The 22,839-nt window shown below is 45.5% G+C and overlaps 1 protein-coding gene across 1 annotated transcript in view; it reads left to right on the top strand.

Annotated features, from left to right (window-relative positions):
• LOC147688550 (sorting nexin-29-like) overlaps positions 1–22,839 on the top strand; it is a 778,635-nt gene that overhangs the window by 12,541 nt on the left and 743,255 nt on the right. Inside the window, exon 2 of the mRNA XM_086939800.1 lies at positions 2,526–2,642. Coding sequence (XP_086795926.1) covers positions 2,526–2,642 — 117 coding nt within the window. The remainder of the gene's footprint in view (positions 1–2,525; positions 2,643–22,839) is intronic.

Genomic DNA, 22,839 nt, shown 5'->3' with positions numbered 1-22,839 from the left:
CTTCAGATATGCACAGGTTCGCCACGCTTTGCTGTCGGTCTTCACGGCCGGTACCACTGTCCCTGAATCTTCCCCACTCGAGGACCGTATACTTGATGGTCATCTGCCCAATAGTACGATTTCCTTGATTTATAAGAAATTAATTAAGAATCGGGCGGATCTCCTTGTGCGTCTCAGGGAGGCCTGGACCGGAGACGGGTTGGAGTTGGATGACGAGGACTGACAATCCGCACTGTCCTCCCCGAAGGAGGTCTCCATTCCTGCCCGTCTCCGTCTCGTCCAGCTCAAAATTCTTCACCGTGTGTATGTAACGGGTCCTCGTTTGGTTGCTATGGGTTTTTCCTCGGATGGGTTGTGTAAGCGCGGATGTGGAATGAGTGCCACCTTCCTTCATATCCTTTGGGAGTGTCGTGAGGTCGCGGCGTATTGGCACCGTGTGCATGCGGTAATGGAGTGTGTCACTGGGGTCGCTCTGCTGCCTGAGGCTCATAGATGTTTGTTGAATGTGTGGGAGCCGAATGATTACAACGTTGCCCAGGCCCGGTGGGTGGCACTTGGGAACATGTTTGCAAAGAGGGATATTGCGCAGCTTTGGGGTTCCCAACGGACTCCCACCGTGTCAGTATGGAAGGAGAATATGGACTGGTGCATGTTTAGAGAGAAGACGGTATATTTGGCTAGGGGCAAGCCTAGGGCGTGTAGTAAAATTTGGGGCCAGTGGAACACTTACCGAGGGGACATAGGACTCCCCCCTTTGAAGACACTCCGGACATTTCTCTGTCCCCCTGACCCTGAGGTTCCTGGAATACTTTACTCCTTTTGCTGATTGTTCTGACTTCCCCACTGCCTCCCCCCCCTGGTCATCTCTATCGTCCTCCTGATTCTCTATCCGATATGGCAGGTCCCCCCCATCGGAGCTCGACATCGTCTTAAACGTTTCTCGCCTTGAGTTTTGTTTCCTTGTTTTTCTCTTTGTTCCTTTTCTAAAAATGTAAAATATTCATATCCTGCCTATCTCCTGAGTTGCCGAAATGTATCCTGTAATTCTGCTGGACCTCTGGGGATCAGTCGCTGCTTCGTGACGTCAAGTAATTGATTCGCATGCACTAGCGGCTGGCCCCTGTGGTTGTAGGCCCATATTTGTAATGATGTTGTTTTGCACAATAAAGTTTTTCCCCCAAAAAAAGAAAATATATGATCTTGTGTCCATGTGATCGGCGATACATTGGCGTGACTAGTAGAAAGATCATGGTGAGAAACCGCGTCTGCAGGAGTTTCCGCTGTGGTGTAGGCAGAGATACCACTGCAAACCCATATGCCAGGAGGAGCTTCTAGTACGAAGTTACTAAGGATTCGGACGGTTGCCTGGGACAAGAGTGAGGCAGCAACCTCAGCAGGTCGAGACCCGCACATCAAGTACTTCCCTTGATCGAATCCGAAAAGATGTTGCACCCTCGTTGGGCTCCAGGCAGGAGCTGACAGATCAAGCCCACCCCCTCCGCCAGTGGGAAAGACTGACTTACTGCTTCTAAGCAGACTGTGAGCATCTCCATTCACTGGGGTAAGCTGGCAGCACCACTTGGGAGGGAGCCTGTCACTGCTGGTGGTGCCACCAGTACCAAGAGCAGTCCAGCTTCGCAACATGATCAGAGCATGCGAGGGTCCATGGTCAGTGAATAAGACTTGAATCAGGCCTGTTGGGCCCCAAGGGCCTCACTGCTGAAGGTGCTGTGGCACCAAATACGCTTTTGACCACTTCAGAGTCAAACAGGGGACTCTTGAGTATGGCCTACTAGTGAGCGTTTTCTAGATGTGGCCACCAGTGAATGGAGAATAACCCCAACTACATTTGCTTGGAAGAATGTGGTTTAATTGCCTGACAAACACTAGATCCCCAACCTTAAAGGGATTATGTTGTTGCTTATGAATGTTATCCCATTGCATGTGTAGATGTAGAAATAAAACTCTTCTTTTTCAAATAAAAGCAAAGATTTGAGTGGACATTCATTCATTTATTGACATTACTATGTGCACTTTGAGATATGAGGTGTGTTCACTAATCTGCATCTACACTTCCCCTGCAAGGAAGTGTTTGACTCCTCGTCCACACCTACCACAGAGTAGGTACAGAAGTGCTACTTGGCCCAGTTGCTCAGGATCCATAGTAGGCTCGGCCTCGGAAAATCAGGAATAAAAGGCCTAAACAACCAGCGTGACCCATGGCTCCCTGAAGGTGGTTATGACACCACCTTAAAGACTAATTTGTTCATGTATTCAAATTGACTTCTTGCGTTGACGCCCCCACCTTTAAAGATATTTCTTGCACTTGTTACTTGTAGAACATTTTTGATAATTAAATAAATACAATTAAATAACGTTAAGTGACTAAAAGCCAAAATATGTTTTAGGGCAGCCATTTTTCTGTTGCTAATTGAGATGGTTAAATCTTTTCAGTTAAATTGAGTGGAGGACTAGTTATGCATCAAATGGGCTCTTCTTTCTATATTTTATATTTTGCTTTTCAGGTGGCTGAAATGCACGGAGAGTTAATGGAATTCAATGAAAGGCTGCATCGTTCTCTGCTGGCCAAAGAAGCCCTAGTTTCTCAAATGAGGCAGGAACTCATTGATCTGCGAGGGCCGGTAAGTGTCTCTCAGTTTTTATATTAGCTTCAGAAAACCTTTTTTTTTAATGTTTTTATTCAGTTCTTGACAATTCATTCGTAGCATTGATTACAGAAAATCCAAAAAACACAATGATAAGCTGAAGAGCAAATAATAAAATATAGCATCATCTCAAAAAAAGAATAAAGGTCTGGAGCGCTCCCCTTTGGTTTTCGCCGTTTTTTTTTACCGAAATTTGTGCTTGTTTATTTTGTTTGCCGTATGCTCGTTTGTTATCTGTTTTTGCATCCGTTTTGACCTGCATTGTTGCCTGTATTTTTAGTACCGTTTTTTCTTCGTGTTTTGCACTCCTTTGGTGCATCTGTGCCTGTCTCCTTCCTGTTTGCTCGCCGCCCTCCGCTCTCCCTCCCCGCTCCCGCTTCCCGCCACCGCCATTAGCCCCGCCCCTTTCTCTTCTGTTCCCTCCCTGCTCCCGCATCCCAGCTGCTCCGCCCACCCGCGCACTTGGCCTTTAAATGGCGACCGTGCGACGCAGGTGAGTGTGACCCACTTGTGGGACACCCCCGCGCCGCACGGCCACCAGCTGCTGCGTGTGCCCCAGTGCCTGCCCTCTGCCTCAGCGCCGGCCTCGCTGGCGCCTGGAGCGCTCCCCTTTGGTTTTCGCCGGTTTTTTTGACCGAAATTTGTGCTTGTTTATTTTGTTTGCCGTATGCTCGTTTGTTATCTGTTTTTGCATCCGTTTTGACCTGCATTGTTGCCTGTATTTTTAGTACCGTTTTTTCTTCGTGTTTTGCACTCCTTTGGTGCATCTGTGCCTGTCTCCTTCCTGTTTGCTCGCCGCCCTCCGCTCTCCCTCCCCGCTCCCGCTTCCCGCCACCGCCATTAGCCCCGCCCCTTTCTCTTCTGTTCCCTCCCCGCTCCCGCCTCCCAGCTGCTCCGCCCACCCGTGCACTTCGCCTTTAAATGGCGACCGTGCGAACGCGCAGCGGTCACGCGCAGCGGGCGCGCCGATTGTGCGCCGAAGGCGCGCCAAAGGTAAGCCCGTCTGCGCCCGTCCGCGACCGGATCGCGACCAGCGCCAGGACCCCTGGCCCCCGAAGACCCCGACCGACCCGCCTGACGTACACCGCCGCCACCCTCATCGCACTCAACACCGGCCGACTCCCAGAATGCCATCAAGCCACTCCACGAAGTACCCACGGACCATTCAGCTGCCACGCCTGCAAGTTCTCCTGCATCCGGACCAGCCCCGCACCAGCACCCGCCAAGCTGAACACCAACAGCACCCACCTCAAGTGCATCCTGCTCAACACCCGCTCCGTCCACAGACACACCATCGAACTCTGGAACCTTCTAGACGCCACAGCCCCTGACGTTGCCTTCCTCACGGAGACCTGGATGAACGCCTCTTCAGCTCCCGACATCGCCATCGCTATCCCAGAGGGCTACAAGATCGTCCGGAGGGACCGCAACGCCAACCAGATGGGAGGAGGCATCGCCATCATCCACAGGAACACCATCCGTCTCACGACCAGCACCGACAACACCCTGACCAGCGCCGAACACCTGCATTTCCAGATCCACACCAACCCAAACACCACCCTCAGAGGCACCCTGATCTACCGACCCCCTGGACCACGCACACAATTCAGCGAGGACATCGCCGACTTCGTCAGCCCGCATGCCCTCCCCTCCGCTGACTACATCCTCCTGGGAGACCTCAACTTCCATCTAGAGAACAACAACGACCGCAACACCAGCACCCTGCTCGACAACCTCGCCAACCTGGGACTCAAGCAACTGGTGTCCACCCCCACCCACCTCGCCGGACACACACTCGACGCAGTCTTCTCTTCCAGCACAGACATCGACTTCAGCCACGCCACAGAGCTTCAATGGACGGACCACAGCTGCGTCCACTTCACCTTCAAGAGAACGACGACCCACCAACACCAGCAACAGGCCGCCCGCAGAAGCTTGAACAAGATCACAGCAGACCAGCTCGCCACCTCCCTCAGCCAGCACCCTCCTGCCAGCTCAGCGAACCCCAGCCAGGCCGCCGACAACCTCACGAAGTGGATCAGCAACTGCGCGGACGAACTCGCCCCACTGAGGACCCCGCCTAGCAGACCCGGCAGCAAGAAGGCTCCATGGTTCACCGACGAACTCAAGAGCTCCAAGAAGAACTGCCGTGCCCTCGAGAGAGTCTGGAGAAAGGAACCGACACCGGACAACAGGACCTCCTTCAAACTTGCCACCCGGAAACACCACCAGCTGATCCGCGCCGCCAAGAAAACAGCATTCAAGGACCGGTTGGACAACAACGCACACAACTGCAAGGAACTCTTCAACATCGTGAAAGAGCTTTCCAACCCCAGCGCAGGAAACAACGACATCACCCCATCGCAAGACCTCTGCAACTCCCTCGCTTCATACTTCCACAACAAGATCGCGGACATACACAACAGCTTCTACAACCAACCAACGCACACCATGACCGAACAACCACCCCCCACCACCACCCTCCACGCCTGGACCCCGATCAGCATCGAAGACACCGTCCGCACGATGAACTCCATCCACTCCGGATCACCGACCGACCCCTGCCCTCACCACGTCTTCAACAAGGCCGACGCTGTCATCGCACCCCACCTGCGAGACATCATCAACACATCCTTCGACACCGCCACCTTCCCTGAGAGCTGGAAACACGCCGAACTCAGCGCTCTACTCAAGAAACCAACAGCGGACCCCACCGACCTCAAGAACTACCGCCCCATCTCGCTCCTCCCGTTTCCAGCCAAAGTCATCGAGAAGACCGTCAACAAGCAGATGGCCGCCTTCCTCGAGACGAACGGATCCCTCGACCCCTCACAGTCTGGCTTCCGAGCCAACCACAGCACCGAGACCGCCCTCATCGCCGCCACCGATGACATCCGAGCCCTGATGGACAATGGAGAAACAGCGGCCCTCATCCTCCTGGACCTCTCCGCGGCATTCGACACGGTCTGCCACCGCACCCTAGTACGGCGCCTCGGCAACATCGGAATCCAGGACAAGGCGCTGGAATGGATCATCTCCTTCCTCGACGGAAGAACACAGAGAGTCCGCCTACCACCGTACAAGTCAGAGGCCTCCGAAATCATCTGCGGCGTCCCTCAAGGATCATCTCTGAGCCCCACCCTCTTCAACGTCTACATGAGCCCCCTCGCGGCCATCGTACGCAAACACAACCTCAGCATAATCTCCTACGCCGACGACACCCAGCTGATCCTCTCCCTGACCAACGACCCCACCGCCGCCAGAGCCAACCTGCACGAAGGGATGAAAGAGGTAGCCGAGTGGATGACGACCAGCCGCCTGAAACTGAACTCGGACAAGACAGAGGTCCTCATCCTGGGCCCCTCACCCTCTGCCTGGGACGACTCCTGGTGGCCTCCCGCCCTGGGCACCGCACCCAAACCGACAGACCACGCACGCAACCTGGGCTTCATCCTGGACTCCTCCCTCTCCTTGACCAGGCAAGTCAACAACGTCTCCTCGGCGTGCTTCAACATCCTACGCATGCTACGAAAGATCTTCTGGTGGATCCCCACCGAGACCAGGAAGACCGTCACCCAGGCCCTCGTCACCAGCCGACTGGACTACGGCAACGCCCTCTACGCCGGTACCACCGCCAAGCTCCAGAAGAGACTCCAGCGGATCCAGAACGCCTCAGCCAGACTCATCCTCGTCATCCCACAAACCAGCCACATCTCCGGACATCTGAGAGACCTTCACTGGCTCCCCGTCAACAAAAGAATCACCTTCCGCCTCCTCACCCACGCACACAAAGCCCTACACGACCAAGGCCCGAGCTACCTCAACAGCCGAGTCAACTTCTACGCTCCCAAACGCCACCTCCGATCAGCCAACCACGCCCTCGCCGCCGTCCCCCGCATCCGAAGAGCGACTACAGGAGGAAGGTCCTTCTCCTACCTGGCCGCCAAGACCTGGAACTCCCTCCCTCCCGACCTGCGCCTGACCCAAGACCACCTCTCCTTCAGGAAGAAGCTGAAGACCTGGCTGTTCGAGCAGTAGCGGCACCCCCCCCCCCCCCCCCCCCCCCTCCAGCGCCTTGAGACCCTACGGGTATGTAGCGCGCTTTATAAGTGTCATTGATTGATTGATTGATTGATAAAGCCTGAAAGAAGAAATTTAATATCCAAAAACATACATAGATATTTAATCAAAATACGTCCCCCATATTTTTTCAAATTTACGCAGTCCCCCAATCCTTTGTGCATATATAAATTCACTCTTCCTTACTCTCTTCATTTTCTCATACCATTCATCCAAAGATGGTACTACATCTGTTTCCCAATACTTGAGAATCAGTGATCTAGTCACCGCTACTATAATATATATATCAGTTTTGCCAGTGACTCAACCAGATTAAGCTCTGGATCAATACCAAATATAATCAGTCTTTCATAATTAATAATCGTACAATGCACATGAAGTGAAAGCAAAGAAAAAATGCCCTCCCAGAAGGCCCCAATTCTGGGGCACAAGGCTACTATGTGAGACCAATTAGCCAAATCTGGTCGAGAACATCTAAAACAGATGGAAGATGTATTACTAAACATTCTAGCAAGGACTTGTATAATATAGCAGCCATTTACTAAAAAACAACAACATTTGCCTCCAGTTAGCGCCTCTCAATACCGAGAAATTAAACTTATTTAAAGTTTTCCACATATTGACCGTTAAGTTGAGACTTTCATGTTTCTGCCATTTTTTAGTTGCTTTAGTACTCAAGTCCTCCTCTCTACTCTGTGCTAGGCTTCTTCTCCATTTTCCTGGTTTCATAGATAGTTAAGGCCAAAAGATATCCTTAGATAAATCTGAGGCTCGGCTAATCTGTAAGTCATTTTGAACAAAAACTTTATATAGTAGATTATATGAACCCATAAGAAGGAAATGTCCCCCCGTTAGAAAAAACATCTCGTTAGGAGTTAGCCAAGCTTCATTTTCCACGAAATTCAATAGTGCTGTAAACCCCAGTCTGACCCAATTTTGTACAATTTCTGGCCCCATTTTTATACCAAAACCTATAATAGCATCACTAATTGGAGTTTTTAAACTAAAGAGAGAAAGTGAGTATCTCTTCAACATGACGTCTCGTTTAAAAAAAAAAACAATTTAAAACCTTGTATCTGACTAGTTTAGGAGATTTGGGTATGGATAAGGAGAAGAGATTTTGACTTCTTTACATATTGTTTCAAAAATGAAATTTATAAACAGTATTTGACTTGACATTGAATGTTTGAATCTTGAGAGATACTTTGCAAAATAAGCAAAGTAATAGTCTCTAAGGTTTGGGAGACCGAGACCTCCTTGTTCTTTTTCTTCATATAGAGTACCAGCCCGTCCCGACCTTGTCCGGGAGCAAGAGGTTTTCCAGACCCCCGCCCGCCCCAACATTGTCCAGCAGCCCAGGCCCCCGTCCGGCCCGTCCCCTACCTGCCCCGACCCCCACCTGCATTTTCTTTTCTCCTACAGCCCAGGCCCCCGCCCAGCCCGCCTGCCCCGACATGGGTCCCCTTACCTCAGCCGATCCTCCTCCCGCCTGTCCTCTGCTCGCACCGCCGCTGGCCTGTCGGCTGCTGCTCACGTCACCGCTCCTCCCCAGCGCCATGTCCGCCGCTCCCTTACCTCAGCCGCCGCTCCTCCAGCCTGTCCGCTGCTCGCACCGCCGCTGGCCTGTCCGCTGGCCTGTTCGCTGCTCCTCACGTCACCGCTCGTCCCCCGCACCATGTCTGCCGCTCCTCGTCGCGCTCCTGGACGCCGCTCCTCTCCTCGCTCCTGACGTGACCACGCACGTCGCGGCCAGCGCTACTTCGGAGGGACTACTTTTTTTTTACTGTAAATTTTTTAAATAACGTTTTAAAAAAAATTTATATAGCCTACACACCCTGACGATTCCAACAGTGTATCGGGTGTGTGAATTGGCGCTGTGGTTCCCAAGTTTACCCGCCTCAAAGGCTGAAAGTTCTTCCTTTATTATAGTAGTATAGATTAATGGCGATTCGAGGTGTCTTTTTAGCCCAGACAAAAGCTGAAAACATAGATTCAATTTTTGAAAAGAAAGAGCCCGGTAATGAACATGGGATAGTGGAAAACAAAAAATTAAATAGGGGGAGAACTGACATCTTAATTAATGCCACCCGGCCTAGAATGGACAGAGGTAGGATATTCCAACGTGAGAACAGATCCCAAACTTTTTTTATTAAGGGTTCAAAATTCAAAAAATACAATTCACTTACAGATGACGTAAAATAGACGCCCAAATATCTTTTGGGTCTATTATTAATACAGTTTTGAAAATCCGGGTGTAATTCGGGAGTAATACTACCACAGATCAAGATCTCGGTTTTCCTCCTATTAATTCGATACCCTCCTAGTGCTTCAAATTCTGCAAAAACAGAAATAGCCCTTGCTTGCGAATGCATCTCCAGTTTAAGGAGAAGCATTATGTCATCTGCATATAATTTGATTTTATCCATAGATGCTACAGGTGGTATGATATCTATAGAATTCCGGATTGCCACCACCAGTGGTTCTATGAAGAAGGCAAAGAGAACAGGGGACAATGGACACCCCTGCCTTGTCCCTCTTTGCACTGAAATTGAACCCACCATGGATTTGTTAATAAGCACATGGGCTTTTGCACCTTGATACAAATTTTTAACTAAGGTTATAATTTGTGAGGGAATTCCCAAAAATTGTAGAATAAAAAAAAGTGTATCCCAGACCACCAAATCAAAAGCCTTTTCTGCATCTAAAAGAAAAACTAAAGCCGGCACCTTACATGTTTCAAAATAATCTGAGGCCTCAACCAAATAGTGAGTGTTAGTGATGAGTTGTCGACCTGCGATAAAACCATTTTGATCTGAATGAATCAGTTGCGGAGAAATATAATTGAAACGTAATGAGAGTAATTTAGTAATGATTTTATAGTCCGAATTTAGCAAAGTAATGGGTCTATATGAGTTAGGATCATTTGCTTCCTTCCCTTTTTTTTAAAAAACTAACCACAGTCCCGTCATAGAATGATGGTGGGATTGAGCCACCTTCTAGCATGGAATTGGATAATAAAAGTAATAGTTTAGATAAGGAGGTGAAAAATATAACAAAAAATTCTGCAGGGAAACCGTCTGGTCCACAAGCCTTACCATGTGACAGAGATTTAACTACAGCTTTTAGTTCATCCTCCGAAAACGAAGATGCCATTGCTGCTTGCGCCATCTGAGAGAGAGTAGGAAGATTATGGTTGTCTAAAAAAACATTTAATCTGTTTTGATCCGTAATATGTTGCGAAGTATACATTTTCGCGTAATGAGACAACATAAACTGTCCTATCTCTGCTGCATCTGAGGTATCTGAATCATTAATTGGAGATTTAAGAGAATGAATTAGATTAGCTGCAGTTGTTCTTTGACCTGCCAAGCCAAAAATGTACCCGTAAAATTACTATGTTCGTATGTTTTTTGGGCTTGCCTGCTGAATATTTCCTCACTTCTCTCAAAATAATGTAAGCTCAGTTCACGTTTTGCAGCATTTAATTAATTATTCAGCCTAGCAGATGGATTCTGATACATTTGTTCTACCAAATCCTGGATATTCTTCTGTAATAGATTATTTGTATCCCTAAAAGCAGCTGATTCCCGCGCATCCCTTCCAATAGCAATCCCCCGGATAAATGCCTTAAGTGAGTCCCATACCATATGGGTAAGAGCAGTTCCCATATTTCGTTCAATAAATTAATCTATCTCATTTTTCAATAGGGTCACCCAAGTTGCATCAGCCAGGTATGATTTATTAAACACCCAGCGTTTTACAACACTTGTACTCTCCTCAAACATCAATTCTAGTATTAACAATGCATGATCGGAGAAGCAATTATGTAGAATTCTTTGATAGCTATTTTTAAAATTTGAGGAAATCAGAAAAAAATTGATACGAGAAAATGACCTATATCTCCCCGACCAGCAAGTATATTCTCTTTTATGGGGATTAATACGTCGCCACAGATCAACAAGATCTAGAGTCCTTACGTTGATCGAGATTGTCTTAAATGCTTTAGGTTTCAGTTGTTTTTTACCACCCGTGCTAGAATCTAGATTCAGGTCCATAAGTATGTTAAAGTCCCCCCCAAACACAATATCACCTCCAACCAACAAAAGAGACTGAAACATTTCCTCATAAATTTCAGAATTATCGTTAACTGGAGCATAAAAGCTTACAAATGTGATAGGGGAAGGCCTATTCTTGAGTTTACATGTTGCCCAACACCATCGACCCGACTCTCTACCTTTGATTGCAAAATCTCTATCTTCTTATTAATGAAAAGTGCTACTCCCCTCTGTGACTCAGAAAAAAAGGAGAACCCCCGATACGAGGCCCACCCTTTAAACATAGAAAAGTTGTCAGCTTTTGAGAGAGGGATGTGTGTTTCTTGAAAGAGAATAAATGTAGGATTTTCAGTTAAAACCCATTACTCTATTGCCCGCATTTTTTTTATTATTTAGGCCATTCACGTTTAACAAAACAATTTTTATACTATTTTTAACCATTCTGATAGTGTTTACTGAAGTTTTGTAAAAAGATTACTCCCTCTTTGCATATAGTACCCCTTTTTTTTTAACAAAGTACAGTTGTTCAAAGTCCATAAAAAGACTACTTTTATCTTCAGCGAGCAGACCAAAAAATGAAAATAAAAATAGAATTTTGCCAAGAACTGTATTTTTTAATATTTTCCCCCTGACCTTCCCCCCTCCCTCTTCTTCCATCTGTGGCACCCTCCTTGTTCTGCCTCCCTCCTTCCACGCACGCCACAGGAACCTCTCCCTTCCATTTGAGGTGTCGTGTTGATACACCTCTTCAACCTTTCTGCCCTGCCCTGCCCCCACCCCAACATAGTGTATGTAATAAATCATCTAGTGGAGAAAAAAAAAAACATTGAAAAAAGTCTCATGCAAGTAGTCTATCTTATGTTCGAATTTAGCCATTTTGAATCCCATGCAATAACTCCTGTGCTGCCTCTACATCCAATAGCATATAGAATTTGCCTTTGAAGAGCACTCTAAGTTTTGACTGCTGAGCTATCATTGCTTGTGCCCCATGGGCTTTAAAAAGATGAAGAATTTTAACAAATTCTTTCCTTCGTCTTGCAGCCACCGCAGACATATCTGAGAAAAATCTGGCATTTCACTGTGGCATTCACCGGGAACTGTCTCTGCCGAATTGCTCTGGATAGAATTTGCTCCTTAACCCTAAAATCAGCAAAGTTAATGAGAATAGTCCGAGGTAGCGTGGAATTCGAGGGGAGGTGGGCAGGAATTCGATGAGCTCTGGTGATCGTTAAATCTCCTTTGTGTTCCGGTATCACCCCCTGTTGGAGAAATGTAGAAACCCATTGGAGCATATCTGACCCCTCAATTCCTTCGGGGACCCCCACTATGCGTAGGTTGGATCTTCTATTGTAATTCTTCAGATCATCCAGCTTATTCTCAAGAGCCTTAGATGTTTTGGATACGTCTACAGTCTCTTTATTTACTACAACCATTTGATCCTCAAGAGAGGAAATCCTTTCCTCTGCCTCAGTTAGACGAGCTGGAAAAGTGGACACCAGCTCTTCAATTTTGTCCATTTTGTCCAACCTCTGATGGATTGCTGACAGTTCCACATTTTGTGACCTCTTGATCTCTCTTAGTTCGTCTAATATTAAGTTTAGCATGTCTTTTACGGACATCTTCATCTCTTCTTCTGTTTCCGTATCCATCTCTAGTACAGGGGCTGTGGAGCCTGCCACCTCGGCCACAAGATTTCTGTCAGATATAGATGGGGATTGAGATACTGTACTCATTGAATCCTCTTTTCCTAAAGCCACAGAGTCCAGTGAATCAACTGTTATTTGCTTTAAGTCAGATGCTAAAATAGACGTGGAAGTGAATGCTGCTGAGCCAAGTTGTGCAGACGAAGCTGAAATCATAGAGGAGCTGACAGCTGGACTTGGATCCCTTGTACAAGCTGAGTGATCCTGGGTTATTGCCACATTTTGAGCTGTTTCTGAGGTCACATTATTGGTCACAAGAGGAAGAGTTTTCTTTACAAACAGAGGAAATTGTTTGGGCGGAGGGGGTGGTTGTGCGAGAGGCTGAGGTGAAGCAAGGATATCAGACTTATCACCATTATGGAACTCTGCAACTTTGTCCCCCACACTCAGATGCACTAAATCTTCTGTTAATACATCCTCTGTCTCTGAGCAGTCCGATGAATGCGCTTAATCCACCTCCTTTATATTACCTCCATCTGTTAATATAGCCATAGCCTCAGCCTCTTTTGCCTGCTGACGGCGTTGCTTAGCTTTGCGCGCATTTAAGATCTTCCCCATCCCAGCAGAATCTCAGAAACTCAGTAGCTCAGTTCTTCACGGGTTAAAGACCACTCCTCAAGAAGTTATTGCAAAGAACTATCACAAAAGATATTGCTGAGGTTTTGCAGAGATATTGCAGAGACTTACACAGTTTTTTTTTCTTTTACTCTGCGAAAAAAACAAACCCTTTTTGACTTCTGTTTTCCTTCAAAGCAACAGTATAAATGTTTTTTAAGTAGACTTACAAGCTCTTGTGCACAGAGCTTGTGTACACCTATATCGACCCGGATGATCTTACTCCTCTGCTTCTCTGTTCTTTGTAATTTTCGACAAAATTTTCCAATATTCAATGTTCCTTCCAAGCGATAGCTCCATTAAAGACCAGTGACTGCTAATTACTGACACAAACCAAAACGTTATCTTCTCTGTTTCCTTTCGTATTTCAAAATTTTTAACAGTTTTTAACACTCTTCGTATTTTTAGATACAGTCTCCCCTCAGAATATTAGGAATAATCAGTAGAAGCCACCGTTCACTTTCCTCAAATAGGTGGCGTGATGATCACAGCCTAATTCAGCCCTGCTCCGCAACTCGAGTCAAGACGTTTGTGAAAAAAGAAAGCCACCGGGGGTTACCATCCAATATCACAACAAAGTTACTTTCTCCAAAACGAAAGTGTTCAAAAGAGGGCTACCAGCTTCTAGTTGCTGAAACAATACACAGCGTGTCTCCTCTGCACCTACCGCGATTTTCAAAGATGCAGATGCAGGCTCCCCTCAGAGTGCAGACGCCGTATTAGCCAACAGAGAGAATGTTCACGGTGGAGCCGCCATTCTCTACCTCAGGGAAAAGCAGTGTTGCTCCTTCAGCGTGGCTTCCTCAGTGTTGCAGCATTATTAAATCAGGCCGTTAATCTACTTCCTCACGATAATGTCCAGTTTGACTCGGGCACCGAGAAGAAGCCTCTGGGAACCCTGGTTCGAAACCGCTGCTTTCTCTTCGCTACGGGAAACAAACGCCAACGCCTTCCACCATCGCGTATCTCGTGTGGGGGAGGGGCAGCAGCACGGCACTCAGGTGCTACGTGGAGGCGTGGAGCTCCACCGTAGCAAGCTCCAGAAAACCTTTTGTGTATATTTGTTGTTTCATGCTACCTGCACAATTATTCATATTCACTCAGTTCCTGATGGACATTTTATACATTTATTTGTGGATTACCATTGCGCTGAAATGTGGTCACAAATGAATTTATATATTCCTTTTTTATTTTATTTTATTTTCATATAAAAAAAAGATTTCACCACTCTCTTTTCTGGAAACCAAATTGTGTGTCTTGTCGTATCTGCAAGATATTAAAAGGAAGGCTTTAGGAAATACAAGATGAAGGAGAAAAGCCGCAAGCAGAAAAAAAACGACCTTTTTGTGATCGCTTCGAAATTAAGGGGTGTAGACAAGAAGATGAAGAGAGTTGATCGCAGATTGGAAGATAGCAGGACTCACTGGCGTAACAAAACTTGAGGGGGGCCCCCCTATAAGGTATATGGAGAGGCGCCCTCCGAACTAAATCAGGAGCTCTCCGGCCAGAGTTCTGTGGAGCTTGTGGCTCGGGTGCACTTCTGGCCATAGGATGCAAACACCTTCAGGGATACAGCTGGGTGTAAGACACTAACACCTTCAGGAATACAGCCTGGTGTAAGACACTAACACCTTGAGGATTACAGCTGGGTGTAAGACACTAACACCTTCAGGAATACAGCTGGGTGTAAGACACCAACACCTTCAGGAATACAGCTGGGTGTAAGACATCAACACCTTCAGGAATACAGCTGGGTGTAAGACACTAACACCTTCAGTAATACAGCTGGGTGTAAGACACCAATACCTTCAGGAATACAGCTGGGTGTAAGACACTAACACCTTCAAAAATACAGCTGGGTGTAAGACACCAACACCTTCAGGAATACAGCTGGGTGTAAGACATCAACACCTTCAGGAATACAGCTGGGTGTAAGACACCTACACCTTCAGTAATACAGCTGGGTGTAAGACACCAACACCTTCAGGAATACAGCTGGGTGTAAGACATCAACACCTTCAGGAATACAGCTGGGTGTAAGACACTAACACCTTCAGTAATACATCTGGGTGTAAAACACCAACACCTTCAGGAATACAGCTGGGTGTAAGACACCAACACCTTCAGGAGTACAGCTGGGTGTAAGAAACCCACACCTTCAAGGATACAGCTGGCTGTAAGACACAAACACTTACAATGATACAGCTAGGTGTAAGACACCAACACCTTCAGGAATACAGCTAGGTGTAAGACACTAACACCTTCAGGAATACATCTAGGTGTAAGACACCAGCACCTTCAGGGATACAGCTGGGTGTAAGACACCCCACGTCAGCCCAGAGGGACGCGCAGGGTACCGACGGATAGAGCGGTGCCCTGTTTTACCTGCGCTGTAGCCAGGTGAGGTGGGTCTTTCTCTCCTGCCAAATTGGTAGGAGAGATTCTTTTATCACCAAGTTTGTGGTGGTAATTTATTCCTTCACCTTTGTTTTGAATTCACTATTTTTTAATAAAAAGCAGTAGTGTTAATGGTCCTGACGAAGCAGCTGGATACCACGTGGATCTATTTTGCAGAAACATGTCGACCTTTCATCTAGTATAGTGGTTATTTGTTGAGTCCACTACGCACTCTCTTATTCTTAGGACTGAAGAGGACTGGAATAAAGTGGTTCCCTCTTCTTCACCTAATTTTATATCTCTATTTGCACTTAATTCGCTTTGCACCTCACTTTTTAGCACTGCTTTTCAGTCACTACAATACATATTTGGTATTCCGCTCATATTGAGTACCATATATAGGATTAGGCTTAGACATCTGGCCAATCCATAACGGGTCCCACGATCATCCCTGTGAGTGGGGAATCCCAGATGATGAAGGGCGGATCCGTGTGGTGACTGATGGGAACTTTTCTCACAGCATTGTGGGACTAGTTGTGTGATTGTTCACAACACACGACTAGCCTAGTTTCATCCCTTTTTCACTCACACTACAGGAGGTTTTCACTCAGGATGCATCATTTGTTTTGACCCCTAGCTATACTTTGTTATGATACATGTAAGACACCAACACCTTCAGCACTACAGCTGGGTTTTAAGACACTAACACCTTCAGGAATGCAGCTGGGCATCGGACACCAACGCCACCGCTGGGCACAAGACACGAACACCTTCAGGAATTAGGCTGGACACAGGATACAGACTCCTTCAGGTATACAGGTGGGCATAGGGCGCAAACACATCCAGAAATACAACTGAGCATAGAACACCAACTCCTTTGGGAATACAGCTGGAGTAAAAAAAAATGTGGGAACAGTGAAGACCAAATGTGCTCCTAGGGGTTAATTGGAAGCATTGCATGTTACGATACCCTGTATGAATTCGCTTTTGTGGAGGGTATGCTGCCTTCTTGCGCCAGGAAGAGGGATACTCTCATTGCTCTTTGCGAAAGCAGGGATTGGTAAGAGAGAAGTGATGGATAAGACATGAGGAATATTATGAAATAGTTCCAATGCAGCATGGCTGCCGCTTAGAAACAAGGCACCAGAGACCTGAATTCCTGTAAACCTCACCGAACTACCTATTACCAGCCTTGCACCAAAGGCCGCAAGTGCAAACCCACTTGCAGAAGTAGCACAGTCTATCATGGGGACATGCTGCCTTCCTAAGAGCTGCTATTGATGGAGCTCTTTACTGTGGCTCAGCACAGGCCTGTGGGGCATCTCACGCCCTCTGGAGTACTTGGTATTGATAGTATTTCTTGTACTTCCAATTTCCTTCCTATCAATGTTACATCAGGTGTGCAAAAAGCCTGTGCTGCTGCTCCAATGGCAACAAAATTTTGTCTTTTAAATCCCAAACAGTGGATGGGGGTTAGACGGTTTTACATTTGATTTTAAATCTCAGGACATTGTATGGCATCTGGATGAACACAAATCTGACCGTTATTCTCCTTCCAATAGTTACTTTAAGAACGAACATAGAAAACAATCCTTTTAAAATGTCAGTAAGAAAATAAGTAGCAATAACTCAACAAGACCCAAAGAAAGGGGCAGCACACGTTGTAAAGTTAATTCAGGAATTGTGATAACACTAGCATTATTTGAGTAGCATTATGTGTACCCTCCTGTGAACTGCTAGCATGCAGATATCCAAATGATCTAGTGACACTCATGAAGGTCCCTATAAAACGCAACTTCCGTCTACAGCTGTATAAGATAACAGATTATTGTCATAGAACTCACTGCATTGATTCCAAGGCGGCAAAAGTTTTCAGTAGCCTTTAGACAGCAAGGTGAGAGAAAAAAGAATTCACACCAGACTTCTTACTTCACCTGGACTCAGATTATTCGATAGCAAAGATGAACCAAAACTTCTTAAGGTACCCCTCTGTCATTGCTTGGTAGCTTGACCAAGCCCATGCTCTGCACCCATCTAAAAGCAATGAAAGGCGGCAATTCAATCTATTTCCACATTTAATGATGTAAAACATGATATGTTCATGGATAGGACATACAAAAAAAATATTGAGAATGTGTGGCTACTCCCTCCTCTCTAAAAACAACAATACTATCGCTTTACTCGCTGAATGAAATGTACACTTTCAACAATGAGAAATTTATGGTTCGACCCTTCAGATAAAGTCTGAACTAGGATGCTGAAAAACTACTGGTGGAATATTTTCCGAATAAATTAATTGGTGTCCTCGTGGAAATCTTAACATAATCTGGCTATGTTACTAAAAAGGGCAGGAAGGAGATCTCATTGGCTAACAGAGGAAGATACCTTTTTATTTAGTGTTTTTGTATATGTAGATATGGTATTCTAATCAGGTGACGGAGTGGGAGGTGACTAGTGAAACTGTTACCTTCTTGAGCTAGGCTGTTAGTTGCTTTGCCTCAAATCAAATGAAAGCAGAGAGCATGATGTCTGGGCACTGACTCCTGCTTGACATCCGAGTTCAAATACAGATGTGAAATGATTCAAATTTGCAATGAAGATTTGATTTCACTTAGACTCTGCTGTGAAATTTTTCTCTTGATTTTCTCAATCAAAGCCAAGTCGTTTTTCTTGTTTGTTGTGCCTGATTCTGCGTATGATCAAGCACAAGAGTCCTACATTTCCTACTCCAGGCTTTTTCATTTTTTAGTTTTTGAATTTGCACTGGTCTTCCCGTGAATATCCGCTACAGCCAACAAAGTTCATAACTGCATTCGGCCTCAGATATACAACGGGTGTCACAAAGGGGTTGCCAGGTATCTTCCCTTCCCACCTCTTGGCTTTAGTCCTTAAAGCAGGGGCCTTCAAATTGGGAGTGGTTATAAAGGGAAGGGGTCCCAGACAAAAAGACAGATTATTATATACACTTATAACATCTGAAGAATTCAAAGTACAAAGTTAATGAACGCAAAAAAGTATTTAATCAGATTTGCATGAATACCTTTTACTGGTTGAAATTCATATCATATTTAGTTAAACACATTTCAAATTGATATTAGATATACGTGCCCACATTCACAACGGGGAGGGGGGAAGTGAAGGATGTGTTAAGGGTAGGGTAGGGTCAAAGGGTATTGCGATTCATTCTGTGACAAGTTTTAATCACAACTCGGAAAATGAGTACACGTGGTCCCTATAGCCAGAGGGCCACAATATAAGGCTCTAAAGAGAGTCCAACATTTTTAACAAATGCACCGAACCAAACTCCGCTTCAGCCGGTAGGGTCTTGTTGGGGTAGGAGATTGGTCGTAGTTATATTGTCGACGTTTCGACCCGAACTATGTGTAGGGAAATTGTCCTTACGAGGCGGGTCTTCTTCAGGACAGAGGGGTTGTGGGTGGGCCACCTCCTAAAAGGTTATGAGGTTCCTCAAAACTTCTGATAAGTTGGCCAAGATCTTTCTTGATAGTTCATCCCGGCACCACTATGCTGTGATTCCCATGTTAGATGCGATCTATTCAATAATTGAAGCTATTCCATGGATTGCTTTGGAACAACAAATTAAATTGTGTAATGGCGCACTAGCATGCACTCATCATGCAGACCGAATGATTCAGTTAGTTGCATAGAATTATTGAAGATATACTGTTATTAATGTATTGGGTAAATTCGTATTATGCCACCATTCCCTTCTGATTTAAACAGGGGGGCGCGTCAGTCTGACTCGGGCGCCTGAAATGGTTTCAGCGAAATAACAAGGGAGTGCATCAGTCTGAGTCGGGCGTCTGAAAAGGATTCAGCAAAACAACGGAGGAAATCCGTGGGTAAATGCCTGTAGCTCCAAACAGTGTTGCCGCGTTTTTTTCGACCTCCATGATAATCTAGACTGGTAGCTCCACCCCCACATTATCGAGCAGGAAGTAAACGCGGCAACACTGCCTGGAGCTGCACGCATTTACCTACGGAATCCTTCCGTCTTTTTGCTGAATTCTCTTCAGGCGCCCCACACTATCTACCATGAAGTAAACGCGGCAACACTGTTTGGAGCTACAGGCATTTACCCACGGATTTCCTCCGTTGTTTTGCTGAATCCTTTTCAGACGCCCGACTCAGACTGATGCACTCCCTTGTTATTTCGCTGACACCATTTCAGGCGCCCGAGTCAGACTGACGCGCCCCCCTGTTTAAATCAGAAGGGAATGGTGGCATAATACGAATTTACCCAATACATTAATAACAGTATATCTTCAATAATTCTATGCAACTAACTGAATCATTCGGTCTGCATGATGAGTGCATGCTAGTGCGCCGTTACACAATTTAATTTGTTGTTCAAAAGCAATCCATGGAATAGCTTCAATTATTGAATAGATCGCATCTAACATGGGAATCACAGCATAGTGGTGCCGGGATGAACTATCAAGAAAGATCTTGGCCAACTTATCAGAAGTTTTGAGGAACCTCATAACCTTTTAGGAGGTGGCCCACCCACAACCCCTCTGTCCTGAAGAAGACCCGCCTCGTAAGGACAATTTCCCTACACATAGTTCGGGTCGAAACGTCGACAATATAACTACGACCAATCTCCTACCCCAACAAGACCCTATCGGCTGAAGCGGAGTTTGGTTCGGTGCATTGGTTAAAAATGTTGGACTCTCTTTAGAGCCTTATATTGTGGCCCTCTGGCTATAGGGACCACGTGTACTCATTTTCCGAGTTGTGATTAAAACTTGTCACAGAATGAATCGCAATACCCTTTGACCCTACCCTACCCTTAACACATCCTTCACTTCCCCCCTCCCCGTTGTGAATGTGGGCACGTATATCTAATATCAATTTGAAATGTGTTTAACTAAATATGATATGAATTTCAACCAGTAAAAGGTATTCATGCAAATCTGATTAAATACTTTTTTGCGTTCATTAACTTTGTACTTTGAATTCTTCAGATGTTATAAGTGTATATAATAATCTGTCTTTTTGTCTGGGACCCCTTCCCTTTATAACGACAACTACCCAGGTCCCTTAGACTTCATTGGGTCTGACCCTGTTCTTCGTAATCTTTCAAATTGGGAGTGGGCCGTATGTGTCAAAAGAGAAGGCGATCCAAATATTCTTCAAAATCCCCACGACCTTATCTAATGATCACACTGTGGATACTTTTACATTAGTAAGCCCTGCCTAACCAGAATAGTATGTTTGGGAGACATGTATTTGATTACATTTTTAAAATGGTAACAGAACTACACTGCAATGTTTAAGTATAGACACATTTAAATATGACAATTTAATAGAATAATTGTGAGAAATTCTGAGGGGGACCCAATTGTATATTTTTTCCATGGGGGGGGGGTGGCAATTAAACGTTTGAAGACCACTGCCTTAAAGAAACTGCGTGAAGGACTGGTGACGGTGACCCTCAACATGAGCAGACTCTTGACCCTCATGACACAGGACTCAGATTACATATGTTTTTCATTTGTGTTCTTTAACAATTGGAGAAACTGAATACCGACTCATGGAAAATGGCAGTTGTTGCAATAACCCAATCAACAAGTTCTGGAAGCAAGATGATCTCGTCCTGGAATCTTTCACCACTGATGGAGACATTTACACAACTGTTGTTGGCAGAGCATCCAAAGATATTTTGTTTTGATCGTGCCAACAGTGGCATATTTATAGCTGAAAAGGACCTCAACCTTAGTAGACATGTTTTGTTTAAATGGAATCTGCCAGAAACCTGTGGTGCACCTGACTGCCTTACAAAGCATGGCGTCAAAATGGCAGCATCACTACAGGAGTTAAACAAACTCAACCTCTTTGCAGCTCTACACTCCAAACTGTGGGATATCAGAGGAATTCTACACACATTTGAAAGAAGAATTGAATGTCTGGAGACTGGATGGGACAGTAGACGTTAAGAAGGATGTCGAGTCCAGTTAACCGTACATAAAAAATGTGCATAAACGTTTCAGAAGCATGTTTTTGGTGGTAAAATTAAAGTATATAAATCCATTTCTTAACAGATGGGTACGTTGTATGGTTGCAGAATTTACATCAAATTGGATTAAACAGATGATTCGGGAGGTCTGGTTTGGGGTTTTTTGTGCTGTTGTAACTCCGATCTGTTGTGACGTAACGAAACTGGGGGGCATTTTCCCGCAAAGTACATGGAGGGGGACCCTGGCCCACCGCCTACCACTTTTGCTGAGAGAGCCTCCTGGGACTCGGAACTCGCCCCCCACACCCCGAACTGCGGGGGCTAATGTTACACCAATGCTGGTCTGCTGGGCTTGCTCCGGCAACTCCCTAAATAATCTGCAGTTTGTAGGATTAACAAGGGCAAATCGGATTTTATGTGTGCCTCTCAAAGTAATAGTTTCCCATGCTAATACAGAACTTTTCCCTGGCTTTTGACACCTTCTGTGGTGACCCCAAACAAGTTTTGATTGACAAATAATCAAATGCCGTGCATATAATAGCAATTACAGACATAGTCAAGTCTCCTGAAATAATAAACATGATGTACTTTTCTGACGTTCTTTTCAAAATGTGCAGTACTTAACTGGTAAATTATATGCACTCTGGAATTATCTCTGCATCTGAAGTATCGTTAATCAAAGATAGGAGAAGTGATAGTATTCAGGCATGTGTATAATTTGCAAGTGTTTTTCTTTTTAGATAAGGATTACTGCACAGAACTTGTGCAAATGACCGGCAGAGCGCTGTACAATGGGCAGTTTAATTGTGGCATCAGCAACTTTTTTTCTTTTCTTGTGTCTTTTGGAGTGATCCCGGCTCTGGGGACATCCCCTCAAAATTCACAAAAATCTTCAAAATGCTCCCAGTAATTGTGTTAAAATAGGTGCTTCCAGCTAGGCTCCTAGCTTCTTTTGCTGCAAAATCTTATTATCTTGCAGTCACGGTAAAAGCAATGTTTGCTACAGGTCTAACAGTCGTCATCATATGATATGGAAACTTGCTTTCTTGCACAACTCACTCCCAGAGGAGTATCTCAGCACTAGGCACAACAGGTTAACATGAACAGACACCAGAGGCTTAAAAAGACTTTTATGGGTCTACTATAATGTATTATACTTTTATGAATGTATGTACCTTTAATCTTTCAATAAAGAATTACGACATAAAAAAAGACAAATTAAACAGCCATATTTTAATAGCTTCTTGAATTTAGCATGATCCTCACATAGCCGAATTGACAATGGAAGTTTATTCCAATAGATGGTGCCAAATAGGAGAATGATCTGCTGCCAAATCTGGCCT

Source organism: Lissotriton vulgaris, chromosome 10, assembly GCF_964263255.1.
Source record: "Lissotriton vulgaris chromosome 10, aLisVul1.2, whole genome shotgun sequence".
NCBI lineage: Eukaryota > Metazoa > Chordata > Amphibia > Caudata > Salamandridae > Lissotriton > Lissotriton vulgaris.
The sequence above is the reverse complement of the archived record's forward strand: the minus strand, read 5'-3'. Positions and strand labels throughout refer to the sequence as shown.